The 14,620-nt window shown below is 39.1% G+C and overlaps 1 protein-coding gene across 1 annotated transcript in view; it reads right to left on the bottom strand.

Moving 5' to 3' along the window:
• Positions 1–2,926: 2,926 nt before the first annotated feature.
• Positions 2,927–14,620, bottom strand: part of NXPH2 (neurexophilin 2) — a 108,944-nt gene continuing 97,250 nt past the window's right edge. Inside the window, exon 3 of the mRNA XM_089915925.1 lies at positions 2,927–3,698. Within this exon, the coding sequence (XP_089772051.1) occupies positions 2,927–3,698 (772 nt within the window). The remainder of the gene's footprint in view (positions 3,699–14,620) is intronic.

Genomic DNA, 14,620 nt, shown 5'->3' with positions numbered 1-14,620 from the left:
AAAATATAATGTGATATGAATCAGGTTCTCTTATGAGTACCCATGCCAGAGAACCATACTCACTCTTGCTCTGTTATTCTAGATCATGAGAATGTGTTGAAATTCCAAGTACCAAGCAGTAGGAAGAAAGAAAATTGTTTCCTTTTTACTGATTATGCTGTGCTACATGGTGTCCACAGGTTTTTTTCTCTTATTTCCCTTCCCCAGATTTTACAGACCCTGTAGCTGATATGATCACATTGTCCAGAGTCATGGAAATATGACCTCTTTTCTGATTCTGTGTGGTGATGAGTAACAAGATTGTTTCTGCTGAGGGGTGAAGAGGTCTTCAAACTCGTTTGCTTTCTCGTAAACAGCTGGCCTAGAGAGATCCTGAGAAGATAACTAACACCTCCTTGAAGATTAAATTTCTGCTAGTGCTTTTTTATTTTTTAAATTAATTTTTTTATTGAGGCATAATTGACACACATTTTATTGCTTTCAGGTGTTCATCTATTAGTTTGATTTTCATTTTTAAAAGGATCTTTTCCTTTACATTTTGAACAATTTGTGATTGGGTATAAAATTAGCTTACATGAATGTCCTTTTCCTCAAGTGAAGTACTCAAAGGCAAAAATGGTTTTGTGGAGATGTGTGCATTTGCATGTTTAAATGGGATCTGATTTGTATTGTGCCAAGTACCATTAATGGCAATGATGTAGGCTTTGAAATGAAATTATGACTAAAAAATATATGTGGCATATTTTCTATGCCAATTAAAAAATATGCCTGGGGAACTTTCTTTCTTTCTTTTTTTTAATTCCACAGATCCTGCTAAAATCTAAGAATTGTGTAGACTGATTTAGCTTTTTTCTTTGCATGCATATAATGTTTATACCACTCAACTTTTGAACATCAGATAGTTTTAAATCACATTTCATTTGTAATAATAATTATAACAATCATAATGGCAGCTCACACTTACAGAATTCTTACTAGATGCCAAGCTATGTGTCAAGTGGTTTATATGAGTTATTCTTTTACTCTACTTTAAAATCTCCATAGCCTAGCTGTTCTGTTTAATATGAACATATGGAAAATCTTAATGCTCAGTTGATAAAACACACACACACACACACACACACACATGCACGAGCACACACATTAAACCACTGTGAGGAAAAGAAACAGGAACAGTCTTAAAAAACAACAACAACCCTGAAGCCATGTGACAGATTTAGCAAATTCTTTTTATTTACATAGAAATGTGTACACATACTTTCTCTGTACACAGAAAATTCTAAGTTTATATACATAGATGGTTCCCACATATTTTACAATAAATAGTATTTTAATCTTGTTTCTACGTGAAAATAAAAAGATGTCTCAAAATATTTCACACCAACCACAAAATTACAAAAGCGCCCGATGAACTCAGAGCAAAAATTTCAAGCCTGTACTACCACACACTAAGTCTAGTACAATTTTTACAAAAGACAAAAACCAAACACTGTGCAGATATCACCAAGAAAAGGAAAGGAATGGAGATGCAAAATAGAGATGAGTGCTGCTGGCTTTTTGAACAATGTAGTAAGAGCATTTTTGTTGGTTAGGACTGGTCTTCCTTTAGTCCTCAATTTAATGTTTTACTTTAACTGATATTTTTCAGGTAAGAAGGGGGAAAAAAGTTAACGTCTATCGTAAAAAAGAGTAACCATTCCATGAGTCTTACAGGTTCTAGAAACCTTTGTACTGGTCAGCCAGACTGTCTTTCTGTGCTAATTCAAAGACCATCCAGTTCTATGACACAGGATGACCGTCGACCCCCTCAGAGAAGATGAGGAGGACAGGGTTGTGAAGCAACATTATTAGGAAGTCATCTAAAAAGACTGGTGAATCATGCATCTTGGTTATTAACACTTAATAATAATTAGCAATGTTTAAATATACTCTTTATTTCCACAATTTGATCCCTCATGTAAATAATTAAATGCAAGGAGAACTTAATCTAAGAGGCTAGAAATAATGAATATATCATCCCAGAATTTCCTCCTTCCAATTCCAATTTCTTTCCCATTCTAGCCTAGGAAACAATCACTTTCTCTCAGTTCAAGAGTTGTTCTACACCTGTATATAAAAATCATACTACCAAATGAATAGAATGAGGTTAAAGGGTGAATACAGATTTATGATATCTTTGACCACCTCACAGCACTGAATTTGACAAAACAATCTAAAAACATCCTGATCGTCATTATTGTTGAACTGACTTACAATATATCCAGATTTGCTTTCTTAATACACTAATGTTACTACTCCCATGAGAATCCTGAGGCTGGTGACCAAACCAGGGCTAAGCGTTTAAATCCCACTCCACTCAATCACTGTGGCACTGTAACTGCACACATGAGTTTTGAAACAAACTTTACCCCTTCATCTCTCATATCAGTGACAGCACAGATGTGGGAGAAAAGACAGCAATAAAAAAAGAATTCAGTGTCAGAAATGCAATTCATCTACCCAATACAATCTTTTCAGTTGCTTTACTGCATCTGCTATTTTTAAGGTAATCTTCCAAAACATACTTCAAAGGCAGGCTCACTTCAAGAGCAATGTTTATCACATGCATAATTCGGTTCTTTCCTGTTACATGTTGCTACCATCGACTCTTAGAGAAACAACAATACCTGGAGGACTTAGCCATCCTATGTGAGAGCAATGGCTTCATACACAGTTTTACTCTTTAGATTCAGGTACTTATGATCGAAACAAACACAATTCACATTTAAAGATGTTTCTTTTTCTTTTAAGTTTGAAAACCTTATAGGGAATGAAGGTTCACTGCCAGAAACAAAAGGGATCCTTTACCACGAAGAGCTGGGCTTGGTTCTTGGTCATTCTAATTGAATATATATTTGTCCTTCCTTTCTATTGGCTGTAGAAATATTCAGCCAGAAGATAAGTATGGAGTCTCACTATGGTAATTGTAGTCAGGACAGACCTTTTGCACAAGTTTATAATCAACACTGTAAAAGGCAATGTAGATGCAAATGACCTTGAAGGGCTTGGAACACAACCAGGAAACGTGGCTCTGAGTCTGCTCCTGGTAGCAGATCTTGGACGGGTCGAAGTTGCACAGGGCAGTCTTCTTCGCCCGATCTGTTTTTTCATACTCAATGCGACAATTGAAAGATTTGGATTCCTTGGTCTCCAAGGTAGACTGTGGGGAAACTTCAAATTCCACCACTTTGGAGGGGGGTACCAAACTCACTGAAACATTGCCCAGGCCTGTGGAATTATGTCGGAAATAAACACTGAAGGTTCCATTTCCATGGTCAACGATCTTCCCCGTGATAAGGAGGTTGAGCTTAACAGTTTTAATGTTGGAATGGAAGTCGCCCCATCCAAACATTTTCTTAAATTTTCCCGTTTTCACTATTGGCCTCCGTTTAGTTCTTGCCAAGGGCTCCTGAACCTCCGTGATATTGGCCAGCCAATCCCAAAAGTTCTCCAAGCTGTCCGCATACGCCAAGTGTCCGGGCTTGGGGACTGGAGACTGTCTAACAAACAGACGCAGAGGATTGATGATCCTTGAGTGTACCACGTTTCCCACCAGTGTCCCGGCAGCATCTTTGTCTTCCCAATCCAGCCCTTCTGTGGCATGCACCACCTTTTTACTGTCACAAAATAGCTGTTCGAAAAGAAGAAAGAGAAACACACTTTAGGTTAGGCTTTGAGTGCCTTTTTTTTTTTTTTTTTGCGGTACGTGGGCATCTCACTGTTTTGGCCTCTCCCGTTGTGGAGCACAGGCTCCGGACGCGCAGGCTCAGCGGCCATGGCTCACGGGCCTAGCCGCTCCGTGGCATGTGGGATCTTCCCACATGTGTGGGAACCCGTGTCCCCTGCATCGGCAGGTGTACTCTCAACCACTGCGCCACCAGGGAAGCCCCACCAGGTTAATTCTTGTAATTTATTTCAGTTCCTGCTAGATAGCATTTCACACACACAGCTGGGCTCCACAGTGTAACAAGATGACCATTTAATTCAAGCAATGTAAATCCATGAGTACGAAAACGGAAATGATGAGATCAAGAAGAGAGTACAGTTGGCTCTTTGTATCTGCAGGTTCTGAATCCAGTGGATTCGACCAACACTGAATTAAGTTAAAAACAAATGAAAACCCCCTCCAACACGCCCGCCCCCAACCAGAGATTTCCAAAAAGCAAAACTTGAATTTGTCATACTCTGGCAAGTATTTACATTGTATTAGGTATTATAAGTAATCTAGAGATGATTTAAAATACACAGGAGGATGTGCATAGGTTACATGCAAATACTAAACTATTTTATGTAAGGGACTTAAACATCCCTGGATTTTGGTATCCAAGGGGATCCTGAAACCAATCCCCCATGGATATCAAGGGTTGATTGTATTTCATTTTAATGCGCTGATGTGGTTTTAGTCTCTGTTCCCTAATCTTTACAATTCTATCTTCCCAGACTGGGGGAAATAGTATATTTTGGTCTCTTATTTCATAAAAACATTAAATTTGTACGATCTTTTTTTTTCAGGTAGAAAACAACTCTAGAATGCTGAGGTTTCTACCATGGAGGTAGAAACCACCTGAATATAAGATATTGATAAGACTCTTAAAATATTTTTGCAGGTACTAAGGGTATTATTGTATTCAAAGCTTATGTCATATAATTTCATAACTTCTGATATAATTTGACTTCAAATTCTGTAACAAAAAGTAGTGTGAATAGGAAGTTCTACAAAAGTTTTAGTTGAAAAAATATAATTTCAAATTTAGCTGCCCTTATAGAAACAAAAATAAATTGGAAATGTACATTTAGAATTAATTAATAGACCTATTGTTGATAAATTAAATTTTGTTACAACTGAATAATACCCTGAAAGATAGGATTGCCAGGAAAGAGTCATGTGCATGTGTTTTATGGATTCCACAGTATTCTGACTCAAATCATACCCACTGAAACATAGCACTTTTTTTGCGTTTGATTTTTCTTATTCTTTTTGTAGTGTAAGAGTCCTCATGATTTCTAAAAATCACTTAGCTAAGTCAATATGAATTTTGAGGGACAGAATCATAATATATGAAACTGTTGCCTGGAGTGAACATTTACGGATGAGTTATAAAGTCTGGAAAATAGAGGTTTCTAGTGGAAACACAGAGAGCCTCTTATCTCGAATGGCACAAAGCACTCTGGTAATGATTCTCTGGAAAAGTGTCAGCAAGATGAAAAGGATGAGAAAGAAGTGGGGCTGTGTTTATGTAGTTTCCCCAACCATTTCAAACTTGGCAAAGCACCTCGTAAAACCAGTCTCAGGTTGTTACAAAAATTATTGCTTTCAATACAATTTTGAAAAAAAAGCTTGAATTATTAATATTGCACCTGACTACATGGTAGAGTTTAATAATATGAGGTTACATTTTATATATTCATAAAAGTTTTAAGTTCTAATAGAGTTTTGTGAGAAGTGTTTTCATCTATAGCTTGTACCCAAACACTTTAGAGGAGGAGTCCAAGGACTTAAATATATGTGTAGATTTTTCCTTTTTTTGCTTTGGTGGGGAGGGAGCACATAATAATGTATTGGTCCCTTTGATTAATTTCCCGAAGGCTTTCCCCCACTCAGGTCTGGTATTTTTAGAAATTCTTTTCTCTTTACTTAAATTACGGAGGTTTGTCAAACTGCATGCTGCATGTTCTTACTGTTTTGGAAACCTAAATCCGTACTACCTCTTCTTAGGGGCTTACACATCCTGAGTTGATGCTTCTTTCTCTCTCCTGGCATTAAAGGGCTGGCATATTCACCAGGAAAAGAGGTATCATTGCTCAGGATATCTGGCTCAATATACTCTGGGTATTTCTGATACTGAAACTAGCTTTCTGTCTTTGAACACTCTTAATTATAATGTGCACAAAACCTCATTCAGATCAACTGGTCATACAGCTCATGAAGGTCAGTACAGGCTCCAGATATGACTTGAGTTTCCTGGGAACTGATGCAACCTGGTCCAAGTGACTTGTCCTGTTCTCTCTCCAGGGAGACATTCAAGGACACATGGGCAGATAAGAAACCCCTTGCTGATCAAGGTCCAATTTCTCTTCTCTCTGATTATGATTCTTGCTGTCTATTATCTATTGTTTTGCCTGTTTCCAGTATTTCACGAGATGTGCCTTGCTTGGTCATTGCTGACAGTCACAACTACCGTTCCTGAGAATCACTGGTACTCAAGCTTCTCCTTTACTTCCTGATCTCAACTCCCCTATTTGTACAACTTCCTCACTTCTTCCCTCGCTCCTGCCTTTCTTTCTCTCTTTCATAGGGTAAATTCCCCTTTAGCTTGCTTTTTCAAAACCCCCCCCCCAAATCTTAATTCTTACTTTTACACACCATGCTCCTGATGAATACTTTATTAGCAGAATTAAGATCCATTTTCCGTTCAAAAATATTTTTTCACTTACAAGTATGACAACACTCTTCACTACCAGGAGAAACATGCTCTTTTTTTTTTCTTAAAATGTTTGTTTTACATTACACATTTTCCTGAGCTTTTTCTGCCTGGATCATTTTTCTTGATTTAGTCCTTTGCCTTATTTTTCTCCTTCCTTTTCTGTTATTGAAAACCTACCAACATTGAACCCATTGTTCAACAAGAAGTCTTCAATCATGTAGAGTCTCAAGTTAACTGGTATTAGCGTATTTTAGAATACATGATGGGCCCCCTTATGAGATAGACATTATGAGATCCTTCTCTTATCCCTTGGACTTCTGATGTGATGGTTCTGAGATTAGTCAATAATAATTACTCAAAAAGTCATTTATTGACTTTTAAAAAAACTGAAGATTTTCTTTGTAGTAACATGGTATAGCAACTTGACCCAAACATATGTGACTCATCCTAAAGAAATATGAGTGTAAAAAAAAAAAAACCTAAGCTTATCAAACAGATACATTAGATATGATTATTTGCTTTTAGAAAGGCTCTTCAATTCTTCAGAAAAGATTCTCCAGGTGAGAATTTAAAATGAAATTTGATTCCTATAAAATATGTTCTAACATAATACTCTTCAGGTTCAAACCTGCTCAAGGAGCCCTTGATTTTAAGGTTGGCCTATATAAAAATAATCAAATATAACTATTAAGCACAGATCTATAATTGTTCTCTGTTCCAATGAAAAACAGTCACTGACAGTTCCTTAGACAAAAAAAGTAGATGGATGTATCTTTTAGTTTTTTTGCTTTGCCCTAGACCATCACATTTGTCATTTGCTTTGATAACATTAAACAAGGTGAGAAAAGCTGTGTATAACCTCATCTGTTTTTTACTCTAAAATGCATGGACGGTTCTTACAAGTACTGATTTCCAAATCTAAACCCAAATTTAAAAAAACTATTGGATGATGATGTATTGGTAGAAGAGTATAATTAAAAGGGTAAGTATATTTCTAGTTGTCTTAAAAAGCCAACAATTGTACCTCCTCTCCCAACTTCCTCTCCCTTTGGTGTAACTTGTTCAGCCTTCTCCCTAGAATATTTTCTTAAAGGCATGCATCACGGCTGAGAGGGCACCCTCTCCTAAACAGGTCTACAAAGACAGTTGTGAGACCAAAGTCCCCAGGGCTCATGCTTCACCTCAAAAGACCTAACCAGGGATGACTGGGGTTTGGATCAACCACAACCCTGCCTGCACTCATCCATAAACTCCCAATATGAAAGCAGCATGGTGGAAAAAGCATAGGGTTTGGTGCCTGATGACCTCATCACCCCCTTAGCTTGAAGTATTTGATGTGAGCCCCAATTTTCTCACCTTTATGTCCTTTGCTGGTTGATTGTAAGGACTAAATAAAAGAATGGATGGAGACTTCCCTGGTGGTCCAGTGGTAAAGAATCTGCCTTCCGCTGCAGGGGGTGCAGGTTCTATCCCTGGTTGGGGAACTAGGATCCCACATGATGCAGGGCAACTAACTAAGCCCTCGTGCCACAACTACTGAGCTTGCATGCCTCAATGAGAGAGGCCGCGTGCCGCAAACTACAAGAGCCCGTGCTGTAAGGAAAGAATCTGCATGCCTCAACAAAGATCCCACGTGCTGCAACTAAGGCCTCACACAGCCCCCCAAAAAGAAAAAGAATGGCTAGAAATTACTGAGCCCAATCTCTTGCAAAAGGCATTCAGTGACTGCTGGCTCTTGCGTGGTCCAAAGTGTAGTCCCATGCCTCCTATCCAAGAATTGTTTTCAAAGGATTATATGGATTCTCCGGTCTCCAGGAAACTGATTAGTGGTTAATCAAGCAACTTGTTCAGTGCCATATGATACATTAACGAGTAGAAATTGACCTTCTCAACCCCAGCGCATCAGTCAAATGCTGCCTCGTGTTTCCAGTCTCGCTGACATCTGAGTCATATCCATATCACAGGGACAGGTGAGCTCTTTTTGCCAACAAAATGTGTCTGTGGATCTTTTATTCCAACCTACGAAATGAGTCAGCAAAGGATCTGAAAGTACAATGTGTCTGGCAGGTGCCCTCATTCCTATATAGACAATTTCGGTGATACAGCCTGCTGGGAGAGGACCGTAGGTGGTTCTGAGCCTGTTGGCAAACCACTCTGTCCAAGGCAAGGTTGTTAGATGTTATCTGCAAAACACAAGGCTGTATCCCCCATTACTTTTGTACTTGCTGGGGCTTCCTACGCTAATATCAGTATCACTGCTATCTTTTGTCCCACCATATTACAATAATAATGCAAAAACATTTAACGGCATGCACAAAATGGAGTTTAAAAAAGGGAGAAAAAGAGGAATTGCTGTGTTTTATCTGTTTGAACATTCCCTGATTTCAACGCATTTATCAAAGCTTAAGTAATTTATGTCTTGGCAGGGTGTATCAATTTCACAAAGCACACACATTAGCTAGATACAATGATATCATATTAGCTTTTTCTGCATCCTAGAGAGGAGCTCAAAAAGATTAATAAAACCTCAAACCCTCATCAATTAAATGAAGCAGGTGGAAGGAAGGAAATAGAGGAAGAAGACTGTATTTCATTTCAGTTCTTTTGTTTTTAGGGGGGAAAAGGAGCTGACAGGTTCAAATCATTCATCATAACAGGCTGGAGTTGAATTTCACTGATAATTAAATGCATTTTTTTCCAAGAGGCAGAGAGGGTGCAATGAATTTTATAGTAGCAGATGTGAGAACTGTCACGAATTATGGAAATAATTTATAAACTAAAAAGCATCTCCCTTTGCAAATACTATACCAGAAGATCTTTTTTTTAACTGTATTTGTTATGTATTTTTCAATAAACATTTTATTTTAGAATAGTTTTAGTTTACAGAAAAGTTGTGTGGTACAAAGAGTTACCAAATACCCTGTACCCAGTTTCCTATATTGTTAACATCTTACATATTACACTTGTCACAACTAATGATACAATGCTCATACCTTATTATTAACTAAAGTCCATACTTTATTCAGATTTCCTTAGTTTTTCCTTAATGTCCTATATCTGCTCCAGGATGCCATCTAGGGTCCCACATGACATTTGGTCATCATGAATTTTTAGGCTTGTCTTGGCTGTGACCATTTCTTGGTCATTCCTTGTTTTTGATGACCTTGAATGTTTCAGAGAGCACTGGTTAGGCATTTTGTAGAATGCCTTTCAATTAGAGTTTGTCTGATGTTTTTCTCATGATTAGACTGGGCCTTGGGGAGGAAGAATACAGAAGTAAGGTGCCGTTTTCATTACTTCATCTCAAGGGTACATGCTAGCAGCGTGACTTAATCACTGTTGATGTTAATCTCTGGCTTAGGTAGGGAAGATTTTTTTTTTTTAAGTTTTGCTTTCAGAATTTTCACAAGGCTTGTACATTTTTGTTATTATAAGCTTAGTTTAATTTACATTTAATTCAGTGGCACTTGGTTTAGGATTGATTTTTTTTAAATGTCAGGAACTCTCAAGCATTTCAATTTATAACCCTTTACCACATCACTGAATTATCTCAAATAACGTCAGAGTTGTTTAGGAAGTCCTACACTATTCATAAATTATTCTGGCACTCTTATGTGCTATAAGTATGTCTGTCATCATCAGTTATTATTATTGCTATTTTATTTAGTATTTATTTCTTAAAAATGGGGCCCACTTTGTTAATTGATAGTTCAATAAAGAAGAGCTTAGTCTATAAATATCTCACATGGAGTTGGAATTACTTGCTTAACATATTAGATTCAAATGTCCCTTTTCTCAGTTTTGGAGCTCCATCGTACTTGACTCTATACATCCAATGAGTCAGTATCAACATTTATGTGGGGTTTTCTTTGCAGGTCTGTTTACCAAGGGGAATGGAGCTAAGGAAAGAGAGCCTCCCAAAGCAGAGTTCTACATTCATAGTAAGCTGGGTGCTGCAGGACCATGACCACTACTTGCTTTCCCTTGGCATCTGAGACAGTCAGACCTTTGCCGTAATTATGGGATAACCATCTTCTATATGTCCCTCATTGTGATAGCTTTGCTTCTTCCCTTTCACTGCATGTGGGGATGGGTCCTAAACTGTGGGGGGCAGGGGAAGAAGAGGGGGAGGAGATTTGTCTACACCCATGAGTAATAGAAAGGAAATGAGGGCATTTAAAATGTGAGCTTCTGGGGTTCAAATTCCATTCAATGTATAGCATGCCATTATCAGTTCAAGTAGCTCTGTCCTAACAGGTATTATTTTTTATTTATTATTTGAAGAAACACCTGTGGATGAAATATCAAGACCAGCCTTGCTGTCCAGTCTGGGGTTTAGCAATTCTAATTGACACGTTTATTTAGCCCCATCGACTCTTCACTTACACAGCACCAGGAAGTTGAAGGAGATGCTTCAATTTCCTAAGTAGTTGAAGCGTAGCTCTTCAAGCTCACTTCTTCGAAATACAGCTCAAGAGACTGGATGAACTTAACACACCTTGTTTAAGAGAGTGGGAAACCTCAAACGGTTTAGAAATATTCCCACTTTATTTTTGCAGGAGTAGTTTATGGCTCCACTGATTTTTATCTTTGCCTGCAATCCTATGAGTGCTACGGTACTCCCACATGGCACTTGCAAATTATTGGACTGAGAGAAAAAGTGAAGTGTCCCAATCAAGTCTGTGCATTGCAGAAAAGAATCTGTCGGCACATCCTCCAGTGGTTGAACTTCCGTAAGTAAAAGATTGTTCTAAGAGTGAAGGAATGAATGAAAGAAGCAGGGGCGATGAACCCAATCAGAATAGGTAAAAACCAAAGCAGGAAAAAGCAAGCAATGGAAACAGTAATGCTTTGTTTTCCTGAAAGGAGTTGGAGTCAGGAGCCCTGGGATGGAACACTGGTACTGTCACTTAGGTCCCATCATCTTGTGCAAGCCATGCGCCCTCCTGAGCCTGCCCTAAATGATGAAAAGGAAAGGTTGGAGTTGCACTTCAAGGAGACGAAGGAGGCTCTGAGGTAGGAAGTGAGCTAGAGTGAGGTGGGTCCGGGGGCAGGAACACCTGTAAGGAGGTGAGTTATGTAGTCCAGGGAAGAAATGGGGAGGCCGGGAACCTTGGTCACAAATGCATGTGTTCATTTATTTTCTTTCTTTTTCTTTTTTTTTTTTTTGGCGGTACGCGGGCCTCTCACTGTTGTGGCCTCTCCCGTTGCGGAGCACAGGCTCCGGACGCACAGGCTCAGCAGCCATGGCTCACGGGCCCAGCCGCTCCGCGGCATGTGGGATCTTCCCGGACCGGGGCACGAACCCGTGTCCCCTGCATCGGCAGGTGGACCCTCAACCACTGTGCCACCAGGGAAGCCCTATTTTCATTTTTTAAAAAATTAAATTATAGTTGATTTGTAATACTGTGTTAGTTTCAGGTATACAGCAAAGTGATTCAGTTATATATATATATATACATATACATACATATTATTTTTCAGATTCTTTTCCATTATAGGTTTATTACAAGATATTGAATATGGTTCCCTGTACTGTACAGTAAGACCTTGTTGTTTATCTATTTTACATATAGTAGTGTGTATCTGTTAACCCCAAGCTCTTAATTTATCCCTCTCCCTGTTCCTCTTTGGTAACCATAAGTTTGTTTTCTATGTTTGTGAGTCTGTGTCTGTTTTGTAAATAAGTTCATTTGTGTCATATTTTAGATTCCACATGTAAGCGATATCATATGATATTTGTCTTTCTCTGTCTGACTTCACTTAGTGTGGTAATATCTAGGCCCATCTATGTTGCTGCAAATGGCATTATTTCATTTTTTATGCCTGAGTAGTATTCCATTGCATATATGTACCACATCTTCTTTATCCATTCATCTGTTGATGGACATTTAGGTTGTTGCAATGTCTTGGCCATTATAAATAGTCCTGCAATGAACATTGGGGTGCATGTATCTTTTGAAGGCATTCATTTTAAATCACTGATTCAACATGTATCTATCAAATGCCTTCCAGGTTCAGCATCTGTGCTCTGGGCACTGGGAACACACTGCTAAACAGGGCAGATGCAGTGCCTGTCTTCATGCGATTTGCAGAAGATTAGGGAAAAGGAACATTACATATATAATCACAAATAACATCCCACTGATGAATAGTTGTCATAAGGGCCTGGAAATATGTGTATATATGTCTATATCTATCTATCTATCATCTATCTATGAACAGAGAGATATATCAGGCAGGGAGCACTAGTCCTAATAAATGGAGGCAACGGGCAGGGGGTGAACAGAATTGAGAAATTAATATCTTTATTCTTTATAGAGAAATGAAACCCAAGGTATACTAGTGGATTGTTGAAAATGAATGAATCAGTGACAAGAAAATGAATCAATCTTGGTATTTATATTTCTTTTCATCTTGTTCCAAATCGTATATTGATTTGTTTATAATTATAATTATTATTTTTTTTGTGGTACGCGGGCCTCTCACTGTTGTGGCCTCTCCCGTTGCGGAGCACAGGTTCTGGATGCGCAGGCTCAGCGGCCATGGCTCACGGGCCCAGCCGCTCCGCGGCATGTGGGATCTTCCCAGACCGGGGCAGGAACCCATGTCCCCTGCATTGGCAGGTGGACTCTCAACCACTGCGCCACCAGGGAAGCCCTGTTTATAATTGTTAATGAGAGTGTAATAACAATGTAAGACAACAGTTATATTTTTCCTAGTGAAACACTCATTTTTTATTTTCTTTTCCAACTTTACTGAGGTATAATTGACAAATGAAATAGTAATATATTTAAACTGCAGAACACGATGATTTCATATATGCTTACATTGTGAGAGGATTCCTACCATCAAGTAATTTAAGTAACACATCATCCCTTCACATAGCTACCTTTTTTCTTTTCTTTTTTTTTGGTGAGAATCCTTAAGATAGGGTTCTTAGTAAATTTCAATTATACAATACAGTATTATCAATTACAGTCACCATGCTATACGTTAGATGCTCAGACCTTATTTATCTTATAATTTAAAGTACATGTCCATTTCTTTTAACAATAAATAGGCTCCAAGTTTCAGTCAGTGCTAAATTCCTTACTTGGAGGTCTTGTGCTTGGGGGTGGCAACCTTAGCAGGCTTTGTGTTTCACCCTTAAACCTCCTAAGAGCTGTTGAAGGTAACAATAGTTATTTTTTGGGTTCTAGGACAGTCAGACCTTTGCCATAACTGTGGTGTAACACTTTTCTATTATCCTATATAATTATTACAATATATATTAATGCTTCTTGATAATGAACCAAGTATGTTCTGGGTAAATAACAATATTTTGAAATAATGTATGTTTGTCTTTATGTTTATAGGTGTGTGAAGATATGCTAACAGACAACAAATCTGACTAATGTCTATGATTTTCACAAGAACTGATGAATGCTCTAAATGAAAGGTAGAGAGGACTTTCAAGATGATGGAGGAGTAAGACATGGAGATCACCTTTCTCATCACAATTACATCAGAAATACATCTACACGTGGAACAACTCCTACAGAACACCTACTGAACGTTGGCAGAAGACCTCAGACCTCCCAAAATACAAGAAAGTCCCCACGTACCTGGGTAGGGCAAAAGAAAAAACAGAGACAAAAGAATAGGGACGGGACCTGCACCAGTGGGAGGGAGCTGTGAAGGAGGAAAGTTTTCCACACCCTAGGAAGCCCCTTCTTGGGCGGAGACAGCAGGTGGCGGAGGGGGTAAGCTTCGGGGCCACAGAGGAGAGTGCAGCAACAGGGGTGCGGAGGGCAAAGCGGAGATATTCCCGCACAGAGGATCAGTGCTGACCGGCACTCACTAGCCCGAGAGGCTTGTCTGATACCCGCCGGGGTGGGTGGGGGTTGGGAGCTGAGGCTCGGGCTTCTGAGCTTAGATCCCAGGGAGAGGACTGGGGTTGGCGGCGTGAACACAGTCTGAAGGGGCTAGTGCACCATGGCTAGCTGGGAGGGAGTCCGGGAAAAAGTCTGGAACTGCCTAAGAGGCAAGAGACCATTGTTTCAGGGTGCACGAGGAGAGGGGATTCAGACCACCGCCTAAATGAGATTCAGAGACGGGCGTGAGCTGCGGCTATCAGTGCAGACCAAAGAGACGGGCATGAGACGCTAAGGCTG

Source organism: Delphinapterus leucas, chromosome 8 (genome assembly GCF_059928025.1).
Source record: "Delphinapterus leucas isolate spDelLeu-1000000601 "Yukka" chromosome 8, BTC_Dleu_Yukka2, whole genome shotgun sequence".
Taxonomy (NCBI): domain Eukaryota; kingdom Metazoa; phylum Chordata; class Mammalia; order Artiodactyla; family Monodontidae; genus Delphinapterus; species Delphinapterus leucas.
The sequence above is the reverse complement of the archived record's forward strand: the minus strand, read 5'-3'. Positions and strand labels throughout refer to the sequence as shown.